The 18,621-nt window shown below is 47.0% G+C and overlaps 1 protein-coding gene across 1 annotated transcript in view; it reads left to right on the plus strand.

The window, feature by feature from the left end:
• Window positions 1–18,621, plus strand: part of ANAPC1 (anaphase promoting complex subunit 1) — a 239,017-nt gene that overhangs the window by 193,559 nt on the left and 26,837 nt on the right. Inside the window, exon 43 of the mRNA XM_082251927.1 lies at window positions 3,926–4,012. Within this exon, the coding sequence (XP_082108053.1) occupies window positions 3,926–4,012 (87 nt within the window). The remainder of the gene's footprint in view (window positions 1–3,925; window positions 4,013–18,621) is intronic.

The raw sequence follows: 18,621 nt of genomic DNA on the forward strand, positions 1-18,621 counted from the left end.
TGAAAACGACAGACTCGTTTCGCAAGACGGATTCACTTTTTGTAATCCCAGATGGACCCAAAAAGGGGTTGCCTGCATCTGCCGTGACCATTTCCAGATGGATCAGACAGACGGTAGTACAGGCTTATTCTATCAAGGGTCGGGAGCCCCCGTTCCCTGTTAAGGCGCACTCCACTCGGGCACTTAGTGCGTCATGGGCCTTTCGCCATCAGGCGTCAGTGGTCCAGGTGTGCAAGGCGGCTACCTGGTCGTCGGTGCATACCTTTACAAAACATTATAAAGTTGATGTAATGGCATCGTCTGATGCCTCGTTTGGCCGCAAGGTTTTGCAGGCCGCAATTTGAGGAGACCAGTGGTCTACCTCGAGGGTTTTTTTCCGTTGGAAAATTTTTTCTTTAGTCTCATTTTTTGTTTATAATGAGCCTTTAAAACTTCTAGTTTGGCACCGGTTGGGCCTTCTAGATTGGATTTGATTTTGTCAATCCCACCCCTCATTTGTGGCACTGCTTCTGGATGTCCCAGCTCTTGAGAATCAAGAAGACTACGTCTGTCAATGAGCGATAGAGAAAAATGGATTTTTGTAAGATCTTACCGTAAAATCCTTTTCTCTTAAGCTCATTGACAGACATAGTACCCGCCCCTCTATCATTGAGTTGGGTTGGGTTAAATTCTCTGTACTGCTTTAAAACAGAACTGATTCCCTGTAGCAGAGAGAGGGAGGATATACCCTCAGGGACTGCCCCTAAGGTGGAGCCAGAACGTTTTGTCTTTCTGCCTAGTCCTACTCCTGCGGAGACAACATAACCCAGCTCTTGAGAATCAAGAAGACTACGTCTGTCAATGAGCTTAAGAGAAAAGGATTTTACGGTAAGATCTTACAAAAATCCATTTTTTGTGATCACGGATGGCCCCAGAAAGGGTTTGCCTGCATCTGCCGCGACCATTGCCAAATGGATAGACAGACGGTGGTACAGGCTTATTCTATTAAGGGTCAGAGTCCTCCGTTTCCTGTTAGGGCGCACTCCACTCGAGCGCTCAGTACTTCCTGGGCCTTTCGCCATCAGGCGTCAGTGGTCCAGGTATGTAAGGCGGCCACCTGGTCGTCGGTACATACCTTTACAAAATTCTATAAAATTGATGTGACGGCATCGGCGGATGCCTCATTTGGCCGCAAGGTTTTGCAGGCCGCAATTTGAGGAGACCGGTGGTCTACCTCGAGGGTTTTTTTCTGTTTGAAAAATTTCTTTTTTGTTGAGTCTCATCATTAAGGATGAGCATTGTAAACTTCTAGTTGGCACCGGTTGGGCCTTCTAGATTGGGATTTGATTTCCATTTTCCCACCCCTCATTTGTGATACTGCTCTGGGACGTCCCGAAGGTGCTGTATCACCGAGGACTACGTCTGTCAATGAGCGATAGAGAAAAATGGATTTTTGTAAAATCTTACCGTAAAATTCTTTTCTCTTAGCTCATTGACAGACGTAGTCCCCGCCCCTCTGTTTTTGAGTTGGGTTGGGTTAAAATCTCTAAAGACTGCTTTTTGACATAACTGATTTGCTGAGGCAGAGAGAGAGAGGATATACCCTCTGGGACTGCCCCTAGGGTGTGGCCAGAGCATTTTAATTTCCTGTCTAGTCCTGCTCCTGTGGAGGCAACATAACCCGAAGGTGCTGTATCACCGAGGACTACGTCTGTCAATGAGCTAAGAGAAAAGGATTTTACGGTAAGATTTTACAAAAATCCATTTTTTGTGAAAGATTAGAATTTCCTGTGAGGTTTTGATTGCGGTCTGTGCTTTCCTGTGTTGGTTACCCACTTTTCCTTTTAGTGTCAATAAAGATTTATGGGGGGCCTAACCAGTTGGGTTCACACAGAGTAATTCTAAATCTTCCCAGTTCTATTAAAAGCGGTATTAATTACAAAACCAAAAATGTTATATATTAAACCGTGCCAATCCTTAGATGTGGTGGTTTTCATTTTTTAGGCTTTTTTTCCCCTCTTTTTTTTTAACCTGGTGATCCGACCAGTAGCACACACCACCTGTAATAGTGTGTCCCCACTCTGGATGAAGGATCACAGGGGCACCTTTTGGACAGCAGCATTGTTGGTCTCGGGGTAAGGCAGTGTTAGACGCACTAGTAGATTTTGATACACTAACAAATTGAAGCTCTAGCTCACACACTGCAGTTACAGCAACCAGTTTTTTCTTTCGGGAGAAAAGTTTTACATTAATAAATAAAAGCTGATCATTGTAAGCACCACAGTAAGTGGTTTGTCTCAACACTCTAATTGCTACATTTGCAGGAGAGCTTGTTCTTTTGAAAAACAACAGACGTACTGGCCAGATCTCCAGGTGAAAATAAAAGAAAGAAAATCTAAAATAGAAAACTAATGAAGCCTTCACATCTAACAATTGGCAATCTGCAATATAATAAATGTTTTCTTTAGAGCTTAATACTACTTTAAATAGAAAACAAATTCTGGTGGAGTTGGTCTTGAACAGTAAGGCCTCTTGCACGCTGCTGCCTAAAAACACAGCATCTTTAGGCATACAGGCGTTTTTTTTTTTTTTTATACTAATGTAAATGTAGACCATTTTTTTTTTTCAACAAACATGCACTGTGTATAGATTAAAAAAAACGAAATCTGCATTGCCAGTCAGTATTTTTACATATATATGCGCGTACACCACACTCCCTTGAATAAATAAAGCTAAAATAATTTTTACGTGTTTTTTTTTTTTACTGTAAGTGCTATGCTGCCCATCCTCATGTTTTGTTTTGTGTTTTTCTGCCAGGAATGTGTGTTAATTCATCAGTACAGTGTGCAAGTACCTTAAGGGTCCTTTCACACGATGCGCTGTCCGACGAGGTCCGTTCTCTGCTCAGCAGGGGATCGATCCGCCAATCCCCTCTGAGCAGGCGGATAACAGCTCCGCTTTGTGTGCGGAGACGGAGCTTTCAGATCCCCTCTGTCCTCTATGGGGGAATCGGATGAGAACGGACCGCCTGTCCGTTCTCAACCGATACCATCCGTTTAACTGGACGGATGGAAAATACGGTTTCCATCTGTCTGGATTTCACGGATAGGATTGGAAGCAGATAGCAGCGGGTGTCAGCAGAGATGTCTCTTCTGACATCCGCTGCCCCATAGGGATGCATGGAGCATCTGATCAGGTCTGCCTGAAAAACTGACAGGCGGATCTGATTGAATCGTTCGTGTGAAAGGACCCTATGTCAGAAGCGGTCAGCTATCATTGTTGTCCTCAATTGTAACCCAAATTGAAAAAAAAAAGCCTCTGCTTTTTTCTTTAAAGGAGAAGTACTGTCAAAGATAATTTGGCTGTATTTCTCCTGTGGATCAAAGGAGTGCAGTTCGTCCTGCACTTTCGTGACCCATTTTCAGCAGACAGCAGGCTGAAGCCCGCTGTTGGCTGATGTCACAAAGCCGGTCCAGGCTGGGGCAACATCGCGACAATATGTCCGGGATCCACCCACAACCCTGGACTGGCAGAGCCTGAGTCATCAGCTCCCACCCCCTCCACAGCCCAGCACTCCAGTAAACGGGAGGGAGGGGAGGTCAGGTCAGAGCAGACAGCAGTGACTGACCGTCACCAGCTCTCTGCTCACGGAGCTCTGAGAAACGAGGCCAGCGTTGTTTGATCCCTCAGTTCTCTGCCTCTGCCAGTGGGGGTCAGATGCATCATCCTAGGTATGTATGATTCTAAAAAAAAAAAAACAGGACTTTTCTTTTTAATTAGTCTTTCCTTTTTATGATAATATATTAATGGCTCAATATCCCAGAGGCTCATTTGTGGAATGTTCGTAAATAAAGCATTTTGGTGTTAAAAGAAAGTGTGGTATGACTTGGGTAACGGATGCTGCTTGATGAACAGTTAAGCACACACTGTTCTTTTTCCTTATTAGCCGGAGGCCATTTCCGCATTCACATCTGATCCGGCATTGCTGTCATTCTCTGAATACTTCTGCAAGCCAACAACAGACATGGGCCAGGTAAAATTTGGATTCTCTTTCTAACTCCAACTTCTTTTAAAACTTTTTTATGTAGTATAAAACTAATTTACAATTTTTATGTTTATTTTTGTGATTCCTCTCTTTAGTTTTTACTATTTTAGTGTCGGTAATGTTTAAAAAAATTTCTGTTTGATAAAGGCTAAAATTGTCTTTTGGTTTAAAAAGGCTAAGTTCACCTTTTGCAGCATGTTACACATTACACCCATATTTAGGGTGTAACATATAACATGCTGTTGACCTGACCCCCACCCCCGATTCTCCCCTTCCTGTTATAGTGGGCAGGCAATACTCTCCCCGCACCCTCTGTCACATTTTGAAAACAGTGCAGCTGTGCAAGGTTCTACCTGCACAGCACATCATTCATTCACAGGAATCTGCCACTGCAGCAGAGGGCTTGTAGTTCTCAATGGACCGCAAGCAAGCTGATTAGCATGCTCATAGTCCATTCACACTGCCTACAGGCCTGTAACAGAAAGGCCATGCAGAAGTTGTAGACAGTATTCGTCAGATCCTGACATTGCACCGGCGATCCACTAATTGCAGGCTTGTGTAAAAAAAAAAAAAAAAAGAATGCACTCTTATGCAAAAATGTGTGTGTGTATGTGTATATGTGTATATATATATATATATATATATATATATATATATATATATATATATATATATACACACACACACACACAGTGAGGGGAAAAAAGTATTCAATCCCCTGCTGATTTTGTACTTTTGCCTACTGACAAAGAAATTATCAGTCTAAAATTTTAATGGTAGGTTTATTTTAACAGTGAGAGACAGAACAACAACAAAAAAATCCAGAAAAACGCATTTTTAAAAATGTTAAAATTGATTTGCATTTTAATGAGTGAAATAAGTATTTGATCCCCTATCAATCAGCACAATTTCTGGCTCCCAGGTGTCTCATATACAGGTAACAGGCTGAGATAAGGAGCACTCCCTTTGAGAGTACTCCTAATCTCAGTTTGTAACCTGCATAGAAGACACCTGTCCACAGAAGAAATCAATCAATCAGATTCCAATCTCTCCACCATGGCCAAGACCAAAGAGCTGTCCAGGGATGTCAGGGACAAGATTGTAGACCTACACAAGGCTGTAATGGGCTACAAGACCATCGTCAAGCAGCTTGGTAAGAGGGAGACAACCGTAGGTGCGATTATTTGAAAATGGAAAAACACAAAATAACTGTCAATCTTCCTCGGTCTGGGGCTCTATGCAGGATCTCACCTTGTGGCGTTTCAATGATCATGAGAACAGTGAGGAATCAGCCCAGAACTACACGGGATAATCTAATAAACTCTAGGCAGCTGGGACCATAGTCACCAAGAAAACAATTGGTAACACACTACACTGTGAAGGACTGAAATCTTGCAGCGCCCGTAAGGTCCCCCTGCTCAAGAAAGCACATGCACAGGCCCATCTATAGTTTGCTTATGAACATCTGAATGATTCAGAGGAGAACTGGGTGAAAGTGTTGTAGTCAGATGAGACCAAAATCAAGCTCTTTGGCATCCATTCAACTCACCATGTTTGGGGGAGGCAACTCGCCGTGTTTGGGGGAGGTGGAAACATTATGCTTTGGGGGCGATTTTCTGCCAAGGGGACAGCATAACTTCACCGCAGCAAAGGGACGATAGGGCCATGTACCATCATATCTTGGGTGAGAACCTCCTTCCCTCAGCCAGGGCATTGAAAATGGATCGTGGATTGGTATTCCAGCATGACAATGACCCAAAACACACGGCCTAGGCAACAAAGCAGTGCCTCCAGAAGAAGCACATTAAGGTCCTGGAGTAGACTAGCCATTCTCCAGACCTTTAATCCCATAGAAAATATGTGGAGGGGGCTGAAAGGTTTGAGTTACCAAACATCAGCCCCGAAACCTTAAAGAGGAAGTAAACCCTCCTCAGGAAGTTGTACCTATAGGTAAGCCTATATTAAGGCTTACCTATAGGTACTGTAAATATCTCCTAAACATGTACCGTTTAGGAGAAATTTACCTTTAAAGCGGTTGTATCCCGCTTTTTTACACTTTTACCTACAGGTAAGCCTATAATAAGGCTTACCTGTAGGTACAAATAATATCTCCTAAACCGGCATGGTTTAGGAGATATTTACAGTGCATGCAGCCGCTCGCGCGAGCGGCGCATGCGCTCTGAAGGTCCGGGGGGACCTTCAATCTATTTGCCGGGAGCTTGCCGGAAAATCACTCCCGCGCGCATGCGCGGGAGTGACGTCATCGCGGCTCCGGCCAATCATCGCGCCGGAGCCGTCTCTTCCAGCCAATCACCGCGCCGGAGCCGCCGAACCCGGAAGAGACGGCGAGGGATCATGGCAGCGCCCGCAGCGATGTCCGGGGGTCCGTGTCGGGGCTTCGTTCTAAGGTAAGTAATACATAATGAGCTAGTATGCGATGCATACTAGCTCATTATGCCTTTGTCTTGCAGGTTTTTTTTTTTTTTTTTTTTTGGAACTTTGGGTTTACAACCGCTTTAATGCAGCCAGTGACATCACTGGCGCATGCGCTCTGAAGGAACGGCAGATCGTGCCGTTCCTTCAGAGCCCCGTGCCGTGACCGTCGGCTCCCGCGCGCCAGTCGCCGGAAGACGAGCGACTATACATGTCGCCCGTCATACAGGTAAGCGGACGGCACGGCGGGGGCTCGTTCTAAGGTAAGTATTTCATAATGAGCTTTTATGCGATGCATACTAGCTCATTATGGGTTTCTCTTTCAGGATGTAAAGAAGAGAAAAAATTTTTTTCTCGGTGTACAACCTCTTTAATGACTTGGAGAGTATCTGCAGAGGAGTTGGGACAAAATCTCTCCTGAGATGTGGCAAACCTGGTGGCCAACTACAAGAAATGTCTAACCTCTGTGATTGCCAAGAAGAGTTTTGCCACCAAATACTAAGTCATGTTTTGCGAAGGGGTCAAATAATTATTTAATTCATTAAAATGCAAATCAATTCATAACTTTTTTGAAATGCAATTTTCTGGATTTTTTTTGTTATTCTGTCTCTCACTGTTAAGATAAACCTACCAATAAAATTATAGACTGATCATTTCTTTGTCAGTGGGCAAATGCACAAAATCAGCATGGATCAAATACTTTTCTCTTACGTCCTCCGACAGTCGCCGCCTCCTCTAAGTCATCACAATTGGGTATTGTCCACCTATCCGTAGGAATAGCTAGGCATACAGACTTAGTCAAAAGGCATTAGCATGTACACACCCACGGGGGCTGTCCCATCTGGTCAATACCCCCCGCATCACCACTCCCAACTCAGTTTTAGTTTGCCTAGCTTTCAGGAATAGTCAGGCTACCTTGTGCTGGGGCTTCAGTCTCAGCCCTCCTATATCTTTCTTTTGATTTTCTTTGAAAAATGTCAGTTTTTTTTCTCTCACTTTACTAGCTGTTTATTTTGTCAGCTTTAGAGTTAGTTATTCTTCGGATGAAGATGGATCATGCGGTGCTGGGATTCGGACTGGCCGCCCTGGTTCTCCAGGGTACAGAGGGTCAGATGGACCCCCAGCCCGCCATCGAGCGTTCAGCTATGGTTCGCCCTGGCATTATGAACGACCCATCCCTGTTCGCTGCAGGGATGCAGCCGTGAGGTGGCTACCTCACAGGACTCGTCTGCGCTGCAGCAGCTTCATGTCCCGGGCTCACGGCACTCCCTGTCAGGAGAGGACAGAGGTTTATCCGTGCATAGAGGCTCCCCCACGCCATCGGGTACAGGTAAGTACTTTTCTGTGTGGGGCCTCTGTCTGGGGTGGCAGTCTGTGTTGCTGTGTGTCCCCATGTCTGTGCCTGTGTGACTCCCTGTGCGATCCCTGCGGGGTTCTTTTTGTGCAAATTGTATGTTTTTTGCTGGGGGTCCCTGTCCCTGTGTCACCTTAGGTGCATGTTGGGGGTGCAGACGTGCGTGTTGTGCGGCGACCGCTGCGGGGGTATATTCGCGCGGTCCGCCATGTTTTTTACTGCACATGGCTATGGCCCCTCTGGGGCGAGTGTACAGATCGTTTTGGCGCCCTCCGCCGCCATTTTGTGGGCTGTAGAACGATCGGTTCGGCCGCATGTCGGCGGCCATCTTAGTGAAGCCTCCAATGCATTTCCTATGGGCAGCCATTTTCCCTTAGGTCTGGCTTATAGCCAGCCCCTTCCAGCAGCATTTCCTTTTCCTCTCAGGCAGCAAAGGACACAGGTAGCAACGATCTGCGGGCTCTGCACTGCATCTCTCTGTCTTCTTCTGCATACTGCTTCTGGCTCAGTTTCTTTCTCCTTTTGGGGGTCTTCATAGCTGTGACAGTAGCGGTGGGCTGCGCACTCCGCAGCGCTATTTAAGGGGACAGTACATAATTTTTGCACTGTAATTTTTCTTGAACCATGGATTCTCAGGAAAGCAAGTTTCCTCCAGCTTTAGTGGGGGGCCCCAGTTCTCCTGTGGCTCCGCTGCGACCTGATTTAGCTGCTGTAGTTGCGACTTTAGTGGCAAATATGGAAATGCTGATGTCTGAACGGGCTGCGAGAAAACGGCCCAGGCTGTCTCTCTCTTCTGATTCGGATGGGGATATGGCTGCTGCTGCTGCGAGCGTGCCCTTTTCAGGGTCCCGCTCATCCTTAGACCCCCCGGGGTCTGAGGGGGAGGCTGAAGTGGAGGGTGTTGACACATCCTCCCCAGGGTCACCTGAAGAACGGGCGACCATGGATGAGTTGATTGTTTCTGTAAAACAAACCTTGCATTTGGTGGATGAGCCCAATCCTCCGGGCGTGGTGTCCTCCTTTGGGACGCACAGGACACGCAAGTCTGCGCAGGTTTTTCCCTGCCCAGCTGAATTTCATTACACTGTCAATGAAATGTGGCGCACGTTAAAACGTCCATTCGTGGTGCCTAGTCGGTTCAAATTGCTTTATCCTTTTGCGCCGGCTACGGAATCGCGATGGTGTGTGCCTCCACAGGTAGATCACACTGTGGCTGTACTGAACAAGGCTACCTTGGTTCCTACTGAGGATACTCCGGTTTTCCGGGATCCCACGGACCGGCGGTTGGAGTCTCTAGCCCGCCATTCCTATACGGTGGCGGGTTCGTTGCTCAAACCCGTTTTCGCGTCCGTTATGGTGGCTCAGGCGGTGGCTGATTGGATCAAGGTGTTTAGAAACAACCTAGTGTCTGACGACGTGCTGCCTGCCCGACTGGAAGTGGTGGACCAGATCCACCAAGGAGTCATGTATTTGTGTGATGCAGCCTTAAATGAGGCCCCCTTGGTGGCTCGCCTCTCGAGTGTCGCGGTGCTTAACCAGCGACTGATATGACTGAAGAGCTGGTCGGCCGACCAGTCCTCACGGAAAACAGTTGCTGATTTTCCCTATGCTGGCTCTCGCCTTTTTGGCGAGGCGTTGGATACCCTGGTGAAAGGCGTCACGGGGGGCAAGAGCACTATGCTACCCCAGAACCCGAAGAACAAGTCCTTCCAAGGCAAGCGGGGTTCTGCGCCTAGATCCACTCAGGGGTCCTTTCGTGCCTTTCGGAACAAATCCAAGGGCAAGCCCTTCAAGGCCCAGAGCAACCAGAAGAAGCCCTGGGCGGGTAAGCAGAAGATCGGCAATGCCGGCTCGGCGGGACAATCCGCCTCTGCCTGAAGGGGCGCCCTCACCCATTTCAGGGGTGGGGGGACGTTTGCGCGGTTTCCTTCAACCTTGGCTGCTCCTGGTATCGGACAGGTGGGTCCAGGAAATCGTTCGATCAGGTTACAAGATCGAATTCCTTTCCAGGCCGGCGGACAGATTCTTTCCCTCCAATCTTCATCTGCTTCCGGGGCGTCTGCAGGATTTGCATCAGGCGGTGCAGGACCTGCTTGCTCAGGGAGTGATTGTACCGGTGCCTCACCGGGACAGGTTTCGGGGGTTTTATTCAAATCTGTTCACTGTGCCCAGGAAGGAGGGCAAAGTGCGTCCTATTCTGGACCTAAAAGCGCTGAACCGCTTCGTGCGTGTTCGAAAGTTTCGAATGGAGTCTCTCCGTTCGGTTGTGGCCTCCTTGAGTCCGGGAGAATTCCTGGCTTCGATAGATCTGAAGGATGCGTATCTGCACATCCCCATTTTCGAGGGTCATCAGCGGTACCTTCGGTTTGCTATCGCAGAGGACCACTACCAGTTTGTGGCGTTACCTTTCGGTCTCGCTTCGGCTCCAAGGGTCTTCACCAAGGTGTTGGCACCGGTTCTGGGCCTGCTACGGGCCCAGGGCATTGCGGTCCTGGGGTACCTGGACGATCTGCTTCTGAGATCGAGGGCCAGCCAGGACCTTGTGCGCGACCTGTCCATTACGGTACAGACGCTTCAGGAGTTCGGATGGACCATCAACGTTCAGAAATCAGCGTTGTCTCCGTCGCTTCGCCTTCCCTATCTGGGAATGGTTCTGGACTCTGCTCAGGCAAAGGTGTTCTTGCCGGAGGACAAGCTCCGGACTTTGCGGGACGAACTCAGGTCCCTCAGGGACAATCCGTCCTCGTCACTCAGGACCTGCATGCGGGGCCTGGGGTTGATGGTGTCGGCCTTCGAGGCGATTCCCTTTGCCCAGTTCCACACGCGGGCTCTCCAGACGGAGATCCTGGCCAGGTGGGACAGACTTCCTCAGTCCTTGGATCTGGAGGTGTCCTTGAGTCGCCAGACCAGATTGGCTCTTCTGTGGTGGATCCAGTCCCCGGCGGTGGCGGAAGGCAAGTCCTTCCGTCCGTTAGTGTGGACGGTGGTTACCACGGACGCCAGCCTGTCGGGCTGGGGTGGAGTCCTGGGCAACTTGTCTGCCCAGGGCACTTGGTCGGAGGAGGAATCCTCCCTCCCAATAAATGTGCTGGAACTAAGAGCAATAAAACTCTGTCTCTTCCAGTGGTCGGACCGTCTCCAGGGCCTGCCTGTTCATGTACAGACGGACAATGCTACCGCGGTGGCTTACATCAACCACCAAGGGGGCACCAGGAGTGCTCGAGCAGCCCGGGAGGTGACCGACATTCTGTCTTGGGCCGAGGCTCATGTCCCGGCGATCTCGGCAGTTCACATTCCGGGTGTGGACAACTGGCAGGCCGACTATCTGAGCCGCCAGACCCTGGACCAGGGGGAATGGTCCCTGCACCCGGAGGTCTTTCAGATGCTGTGTGCGAAGTGGGGATCCCCGGATGTGGATCTGTTCGCATCTCGGCTAAACCTAAAGGTGGAAAGCTTCGTGGCAAGAACGCGCGATCCATTGGCAGACGCCTCGGATGCGTTGGTGGCCCCTTGGCATCAGTATCGTCTGATGTACGCCTTTCCTCCGATTCAGTTACTATCCCGGTTCCTTCGCAGGTTGGCCTCGGAACCGCACATGGTGATTCTGGTGGCACCGGACTGGCCTCGCCGGTCCTGGTACGCCGACGTTGTTCACCTGGCAGTGGCACCTTCGTGGCGCCTGCCTCTGCGGGAAGATCTTCTGTCTCAAGGTCCGATCTTCCACCCTGCTTTACGGTCGCTGGCTTTAACGGCTTGGCTGTTGAGACCCAGGTCTTGAAGGACAAGGGTCTATCTCCTGAGGTTATTCCTACCCTGATCAAGGCTAGGAAATCTTCCTCTGGTAAGATCTATTACCGTACCTGGAAGGCCTACTTCACCTGGTGTGAGTCCAGGGGGTTTTCCCCTCGTTCTTACTCGGTGTCGAGGATCTTGGCTTTCCTTCAGTCTGGAGTGGATCAGTGCCTGGCGCTGGCCACAATAAAGGGCCAGGTGTCAGCACTGACGGTCCTTTTCCAACGCCCTGTGGCGTCTCATTCCTTGGTGCGCACCTTCATTCAAGGTGTGCAACATTTGGCTCCTCCCAGAAAGGAGCCTTTGCCTCCATGGGACTTGAATTTGGTCCTGTCTGCTTTGCAGCGTGCTCCCTTTGAGAATATCAGGGAGATGTCGTTACCTCTGCTGTCGAAAAAGGTTGCTTTTCTTGTGGCGATCACTTCGGCTCGCAGAGTGTCGGAGCTGGCGGCGTTGTCTTGCCGCTCCCCTTACTTGATAATTCACAGGGATAAGGTGGTTTTGCGACCACCCCCATCCTTCCTTCCCAAGGTGATCTCGGATTATCACCTTAATGAGGACATTGTCCTGCCTTCGCTTTGTACGAAGCCTAAACATCCAAAGGAGATTGCCTTGCATTCCTTGGACGTTGTTAGGGCGATCAGGGTTTACCTGAAGTCTACGGAATCCTTTCAGAAGACGGATTCCCTCTTTGTCCTTCCTGAGGGACCTCGGAAGGGCATGGCTGCGTCCGCAGCGACTATTGCCAAATGGATCAGACAGACCATTTAGCAGGCTTACGCCTTGAAGGAACGGGTTCCGCCCTTCCCTGTTAAGGCGCACTCTACAAGGTCTTTGAGTACTTCCTGGGCCTATTGGCATCGGGCCTCGGTGGCCCAGGTGTGCAAGGCGGCGACTTGGTGGTCGGTGCACACTTTTTCCAAGTTCTACAAAGTAGACGTTCTGGCATCAGCTGATGCTTCCTTTGGCCGCAAAGTTCTCAGTGCGGCTGTGCCATGATGGACCCTTGGTTTTTTCCCTGGGTCCCTGCCTGTTGGCATTTGCTTTCCTGGGCTGTTGCTCCTGTTGAGCATTGTTTTTTCTGTTGCCCAGTTGGTTCTTACAGTGCTTGTAAGATCCCTTTCTCTGATGTGGGTACTGCGTTGCCTTTTCTACGGTTGCGTCTCCCACCCCTCATGTCTATACTGCTTTGGGACATCCCAATTGTGATGACTTAGAGGAGGCGGCGACTGTCGGAGGACGTAAGAGAAAACTGAATTTTTGTAAAATCTTACCTGTAAAATTCCTTTCTCTGAGTCCTCCTACAGTCGCCGCCCCCGCCCCTCTTTTTGGGGTTCTTATTACCTACTGCTATGCTACCAAACTGAGTTGGGAGTGGTGATGCAGGGGGGGGTATTGACCAGATGGGACAGCCCCCGTGGGTGTGTACATGCTAATGCCTTTTGTCTTTTGACTAAGTCTGTACGCCTAGCTATTCCTACGGATAGGTGGACAATACCCAATGGTGATGACGTAGAGGAGGCGGCGACTGTCGGAGGACTCAGAGAAAGGAATTTTACAGGTAAAATTTTACAAAAATTCAGTTTTTCCCTCACTGTATATATATATATATATATATATATATATATATATATATATATATATATATATATATATATATATATATATACACACACACACACACACAATTTCTATGTGGGACACCTCTGCTGCGTGAATCTCTTTGCACAAAGTTTACATCTATTGTGGCACTCCCTTCTTACCACAAAGTATCCATCGAATAATAGAAGATTCAATCCAATTGTTGTTCCAAATATCCTTTATTTCTGATCTTTATGCATTAAAGCGGTTGTAAACCCTATTAAATAAAAAATAAAAACCTGCAAGACAAAGGCATAATGAGCTAGTATGCATCGCATACTAGCCCATTATGTGTAACTTGCCTTAAAACGAAGCCCCGACACGGACCCCCGGACATCACTGCGGGCGCTGCCATGATCGCTCGTCGTCTCTTCCGGGTTGCGCGCGGGAGTGATCTTTCCGGCAAGCTCCCGGCAACTTAATTGAAGGTCCCCCCGGACCTTCAGAGCGCATGCGCCGCTCGCGCGAGCGGCTGCATGCACTGTAAATATCTCCTAAACCGTGCCGGTTTAGGAGATATTATTTGTACCTACAGGTAAGCCTTATTATAGGCTTACCTGTAGGTAAAAGTGTCAAAAAGCACTATATTACCGCTTTAATAAGTAAACATACATTTATAAGCAACTGCACAGTTTCGGACATGCATATGTCCTTCATCAAGCTGCATGTGTAACACTAATCCTCACAACAATCTTTTATCTCTATTCCCTCAGGGAGTAAAGCCTCACACTACACAGGTTCATCTCCTTAATCACAATTTCTAATTAAATCTACTTTAACCAATTATTTTCTAACAACTTCAAAGCGATCGCCAAATTTCCACAATTCCACATTATACCCCCCATAGCTAACTGCAATCATTTATTACTAGTATTCTATATCAAAACCACATCATTGTTTTATATATATATATATATATATATATATATATATATATATATATATATATATATATATACACAAATATATACATAAAACACTGTTACCAAAAGTATTGTGACGCCTGCCTTTACACACACACTTGAACTTTATTGGCATCCCAGTCTTAGTCTGTAGAGTGTCTATCGGAATGTCTGACATTTCTTCCAGAAGTGCATTTGGTCAGGTCAGGCACTAATGTTGGACAAGAAGGCTTGTCTTGCAGTCTCCGCTATAATTCACCCCAAAGGTGTTCTATTGGGTTGAGATCAGGACTCTGTGCAGGCCAGTCAAGTTAATCCGCCCCCCCCAAACTCACTCATCCATGTCTTTATGGACCTTGCTTTATGCACTGGTGCGCAGTCATGTTGGAACAGGAACGGGCCATCCCTAAACTGTTCCCACAAAGTTGGGAGCATGAAATTGTCCAAAATGTCTGTATGCTTATGCCTTAAGGTTTCCCTTCACTGGAACTAAGGGGCCAAACCCAACCCCTGAAAAACAACCCCACAACAAAATCCCCCCTCCACCAAATGATTTGGACCAGTGCACAAAGCAAGATCCATAAAGACATTGATGAGTCAGTTTGGGGTAGAGGAACTTGACTGGTCTGTACAGAGTCCTGACCTCAACCCAATAGAACACCTTTGGGATGAAATAGAGTGAAGACTGCACGCCAGGCCTTCTTGTCCCACATCAGTGCCTGGCCTCACAAATGCGCTTCTGGAAGAATGGTCAAACATTCCCATAGACACACTCCTAAACCTTGTGGACAGCCTTTCCAGAAGAGTTGAAGCTGTTATAGCTGCAAAGGGTGGGCCAACTTTAATATTGAACCCTACGAACTAAGACTGGGATGCCATTAAAGTTCATGTGCATGTAAAGGCGGGCGTCCCAATGCTTATGGTAATAGAGTGTGTATTTATATGTGTGTGTATATATATATTTTTTTTTTTTTTTTTATTTATTTATTTATTTTACTTATTTGGTTTCTGTATACACCTGAAACTTATTTCATTTTATGGATCTTCTTTTAAAAGCAAAAACAAAATTTCCATGAGCAAATATGTAATTTAAAGGTTACATTTTCTTCTTAAAGTTTTATGCCAGACCATAACTGTTATATCTAAAATGTAATGTAATAAATACTAAAACTAGCAGTGTCTAGCATGAATCACATTCAGCAGCGCTTAATATGTATTCAACATATCCTGATCATATAGTCCTCATGTAAGAGAGTTATACCGCCAAAACAGTCTCTATTAAAACAAGCCAGTTATTCCTCAAGTATTCGGTGTTCCCGGTGTTCTGAAATATTTAATCCGGTATAAGCCTTCACCACACCATCAGTGGCCCCTTAAGCGTGGGCACTCACCAGAAATAACATGGAAATGCGCCTGTAAGCATTGGTTACTTGGACCCTTGATACTCCGGACCACCTCTGCTCTCACCAGAAGGACTCCGCTTACCAGTCTCAGTCAGGGATCAGCTCATAACCATAAAAGATTGGAAAGATAGGAGGCACAATAGTGTGATACCGTTTCAAAGAAGCTTTATTTAGTACCCACACTTTCACATAAACCCCCCACATCCAATATGCTTACATCAAGATAGAAATATTCAAGCTTGTAATTGGTAATCACGATGTGATGGCCTGCTCACCGTTCCTGCACAGGATCTAACCGTGTGGCTTATGGGTAAGCTCCGGAATTCGACCAAGACCTCAGTGACCACCAGGGAAACAGCGTGCCTGTGTCCTGACGCGTTTCGTCATGTGTGACTTCAACAGAGGACACAGGCACGCTGTTTCCCTGGTGGTCACTGAGGTCTTGGTCGAATTCCGGAGCTTACCCATAAGCCACACGGTTAGATCCTGTGCAGGAACGGTGAGCAGGCCATCACATTGTGATTACCAATTACAGGCTTGAATATTTCTATCTTGATGTAAGCATATTGGATGTGGGGGTTTTTTTATGTGAAAGCTTCTTTGAAACGGTATCACACTATTGTGCCTCCTATCTTTCCAATCTTTTATGGTTATGAGCTGATCCCTGACTGAGACTGGTAAGCGGAGTCCTTCTGGTGAGAGCAGAGGTGGTCCGGAGTATCAAGGGTCCAAGCAACCAATGCTTACAGGCGCATTTTCATGTTATTTCTGGTGAGTGCCCACGCTTAAGGGGTCACTGATGGTGTGGTGAAGGCTTATACCGGATTAAATATTTCAGAACACCGGGAACACCGAATACTTGAGGAATAACTGGCTTGTTTTAATAGAGACTGTTTTGGCGGTATAACTCTCTTACATGAGGACTATATGATCAGGATATGTTGAATACATATTAAGCGCTGCTGAATGTGATTCATGCTGGACACTGCTAGTTTTAGTATTTATTACATTACATTTTAGATTGTTTTCCTTTACAGTAGCTGCGATCAGCAACTTTTATGATATTTTATACCGAGTCTTTTTATGGTTATGTGGTTTTTACTCTCGGATTTTAAGCGCTGGGCGAGTGTTTGACAATTCCCCTGTGTGTTTCAACCACTTTTTATTACATAACTGTTATATAGTACCGTAATTTATTTGAGCCAGCAGGCCACTGCATATTGTGTATTTGCAGCATTTCTTCATAGACAACAATAGAAATACAAATCCTTATCCGTGCAGCCTGCTTGCTTTTTCATGTTTTTTAATAAATATGAAAATGTGGAAAAATGTGTTGGTACCCACTATTCTCTGTTAAATAACTTGAAACTGACCAAAATAAATGGCTTCCATATTTAATACAACTCAGACTTTTCTTTTGATTCAACAAAGTATTTTAGATAAAATAAAAATGTAATGGACAAATATGATTTGACCCTTAACCCAATATTTTGCTCCACAAACTTTGCAGTCAATCACTGCAAAAAAGCTATTTTTTATAGCTTTCAGTGAGATTGCTGTACCTGCCATTTTGTCCCTTAACTCTTGAGCAAAGAGCTCAAGCTGGCTCAGGTTTGAATCGCCCCTTCCAAAGACTGCATTTTCAACTCTTTCAAGATGTTTAATTGGATTCATATCAGAGCTCATAGAAGACCGCATCAGAATAGTCAAATATTTGGTCGTACCTATTCTTAGGTGCTTTTAGCTGTGTGTTTTGGGTTTTCCTGTAGAAGGACTCCTGGCCTGCGACTTACAGAGCTTTCTTACACTGTATGGTACATTTTACAAAATAATTATTGACAGTCTTGAGCCCTTTAGGCCTGTTTCACACAGGTTTCAGCTTGTATAAGAGCAAAAAGGACAGCAACCTTTTACAAAGCATTGCAGATCTTTTAGCAAGCTTTGTTGACCCTACAATTCAGCTCCAGTTTGTAAATGTTGAACACAGTACCTAATGGGAATGCTAATTGCCACTTTAACCACTTAAGGCTTGGAAGGTTTTACCCCCTTAATGACCAGGCCATTTTTTGCCATACGGCGCTGCTTTACTTTAGCTGGCAATTGCGCGGCCGTACAACGCTGTACCAAAATAAAATTGATGTCCTTTTTTTCCCCACAAATAGCTTTCTTTTGGTGTTATTTGATCACCGCTGCAGTTTTTATTTTTCTCTTTCGTTCATTGACGGACACAACTCCTGATTCTTCTTAACCATTGGGTTATACTGCCCCTTACAGGAGTAGGACACTAGGCAGGGAAAAGCTTGACTATGCCTATGGGCAATTCTAGAGGGTATACACCCACTCTCAGCTATAGGCACTCAGTTTTTTTTTGCTGAGTCAGGAGTGGGGACCTAGTTCCTTGCTGGGATCTCTGGTCCTGGCAATTTTTTCTTCTTTTTATTATTATGTTCCCATGTAATCTACAATAAAGTGTTGGACTAGACGACAAACTGGATAATCTAGATCCTTAGGATTCCCCCAGTCCGACCAGCGAGCACGTGCAGACCGCAGCTCCACGCTAGGTCGGTCGCGCCACTGGACGGGGCTGACCTGCGAGTTAAATGTCTCGCGAGGGCACATACGAACTGGCTTCGGCCTAAGTCGCAGCGTTTCCTCCTGGCCGACAGCCACCCACATTACGATAGAGCGGTGCCCACTCTGTTCCTCGTATGGTAAGTAGCTACCCCCCCCCCCCTCTACTGGAGGGTTTTGGGGTCGATGTAGGCCCCTGCTCGGGACGGTGGGACCCCCGGGTTCCCTTCCTTCCCCCAGCCCCTCTAAAAATGTTGGTGGTCACTGTGGGTCTTTCGGCTCCCCCCCCCCCCCAGGTGAGGTTATGAGCTGGCTGTTGCCACATGCTCCTAAGGGGGGGCTGGTTGGAGTTACTGCTGACCAGGTTTTCCTGGTGCGCATAGGGGGGTTGAGCAGGGTTCCCTGCCACCCTGGGGGTTGGTGACTAGGGCAGGGATGTCCTCTGGGCTCTCTGCAGCGGTTGTTGGGATGGGGGAGCCGACAGTTTAGCATCCGCGAGTA

Source organism: Pelophylax lessonae, assembly GCF_965119305.1.
Source record: "Pelophylax lessonae genome assembly, chromosome: 3".
NCBI classification, from domain to species: domain Eukaryota; kingdom Metazoa; phylum Chordata; class Amphibia; order Anura; family Ranidae; genus Pelophylax; species Pelophylax lessonae.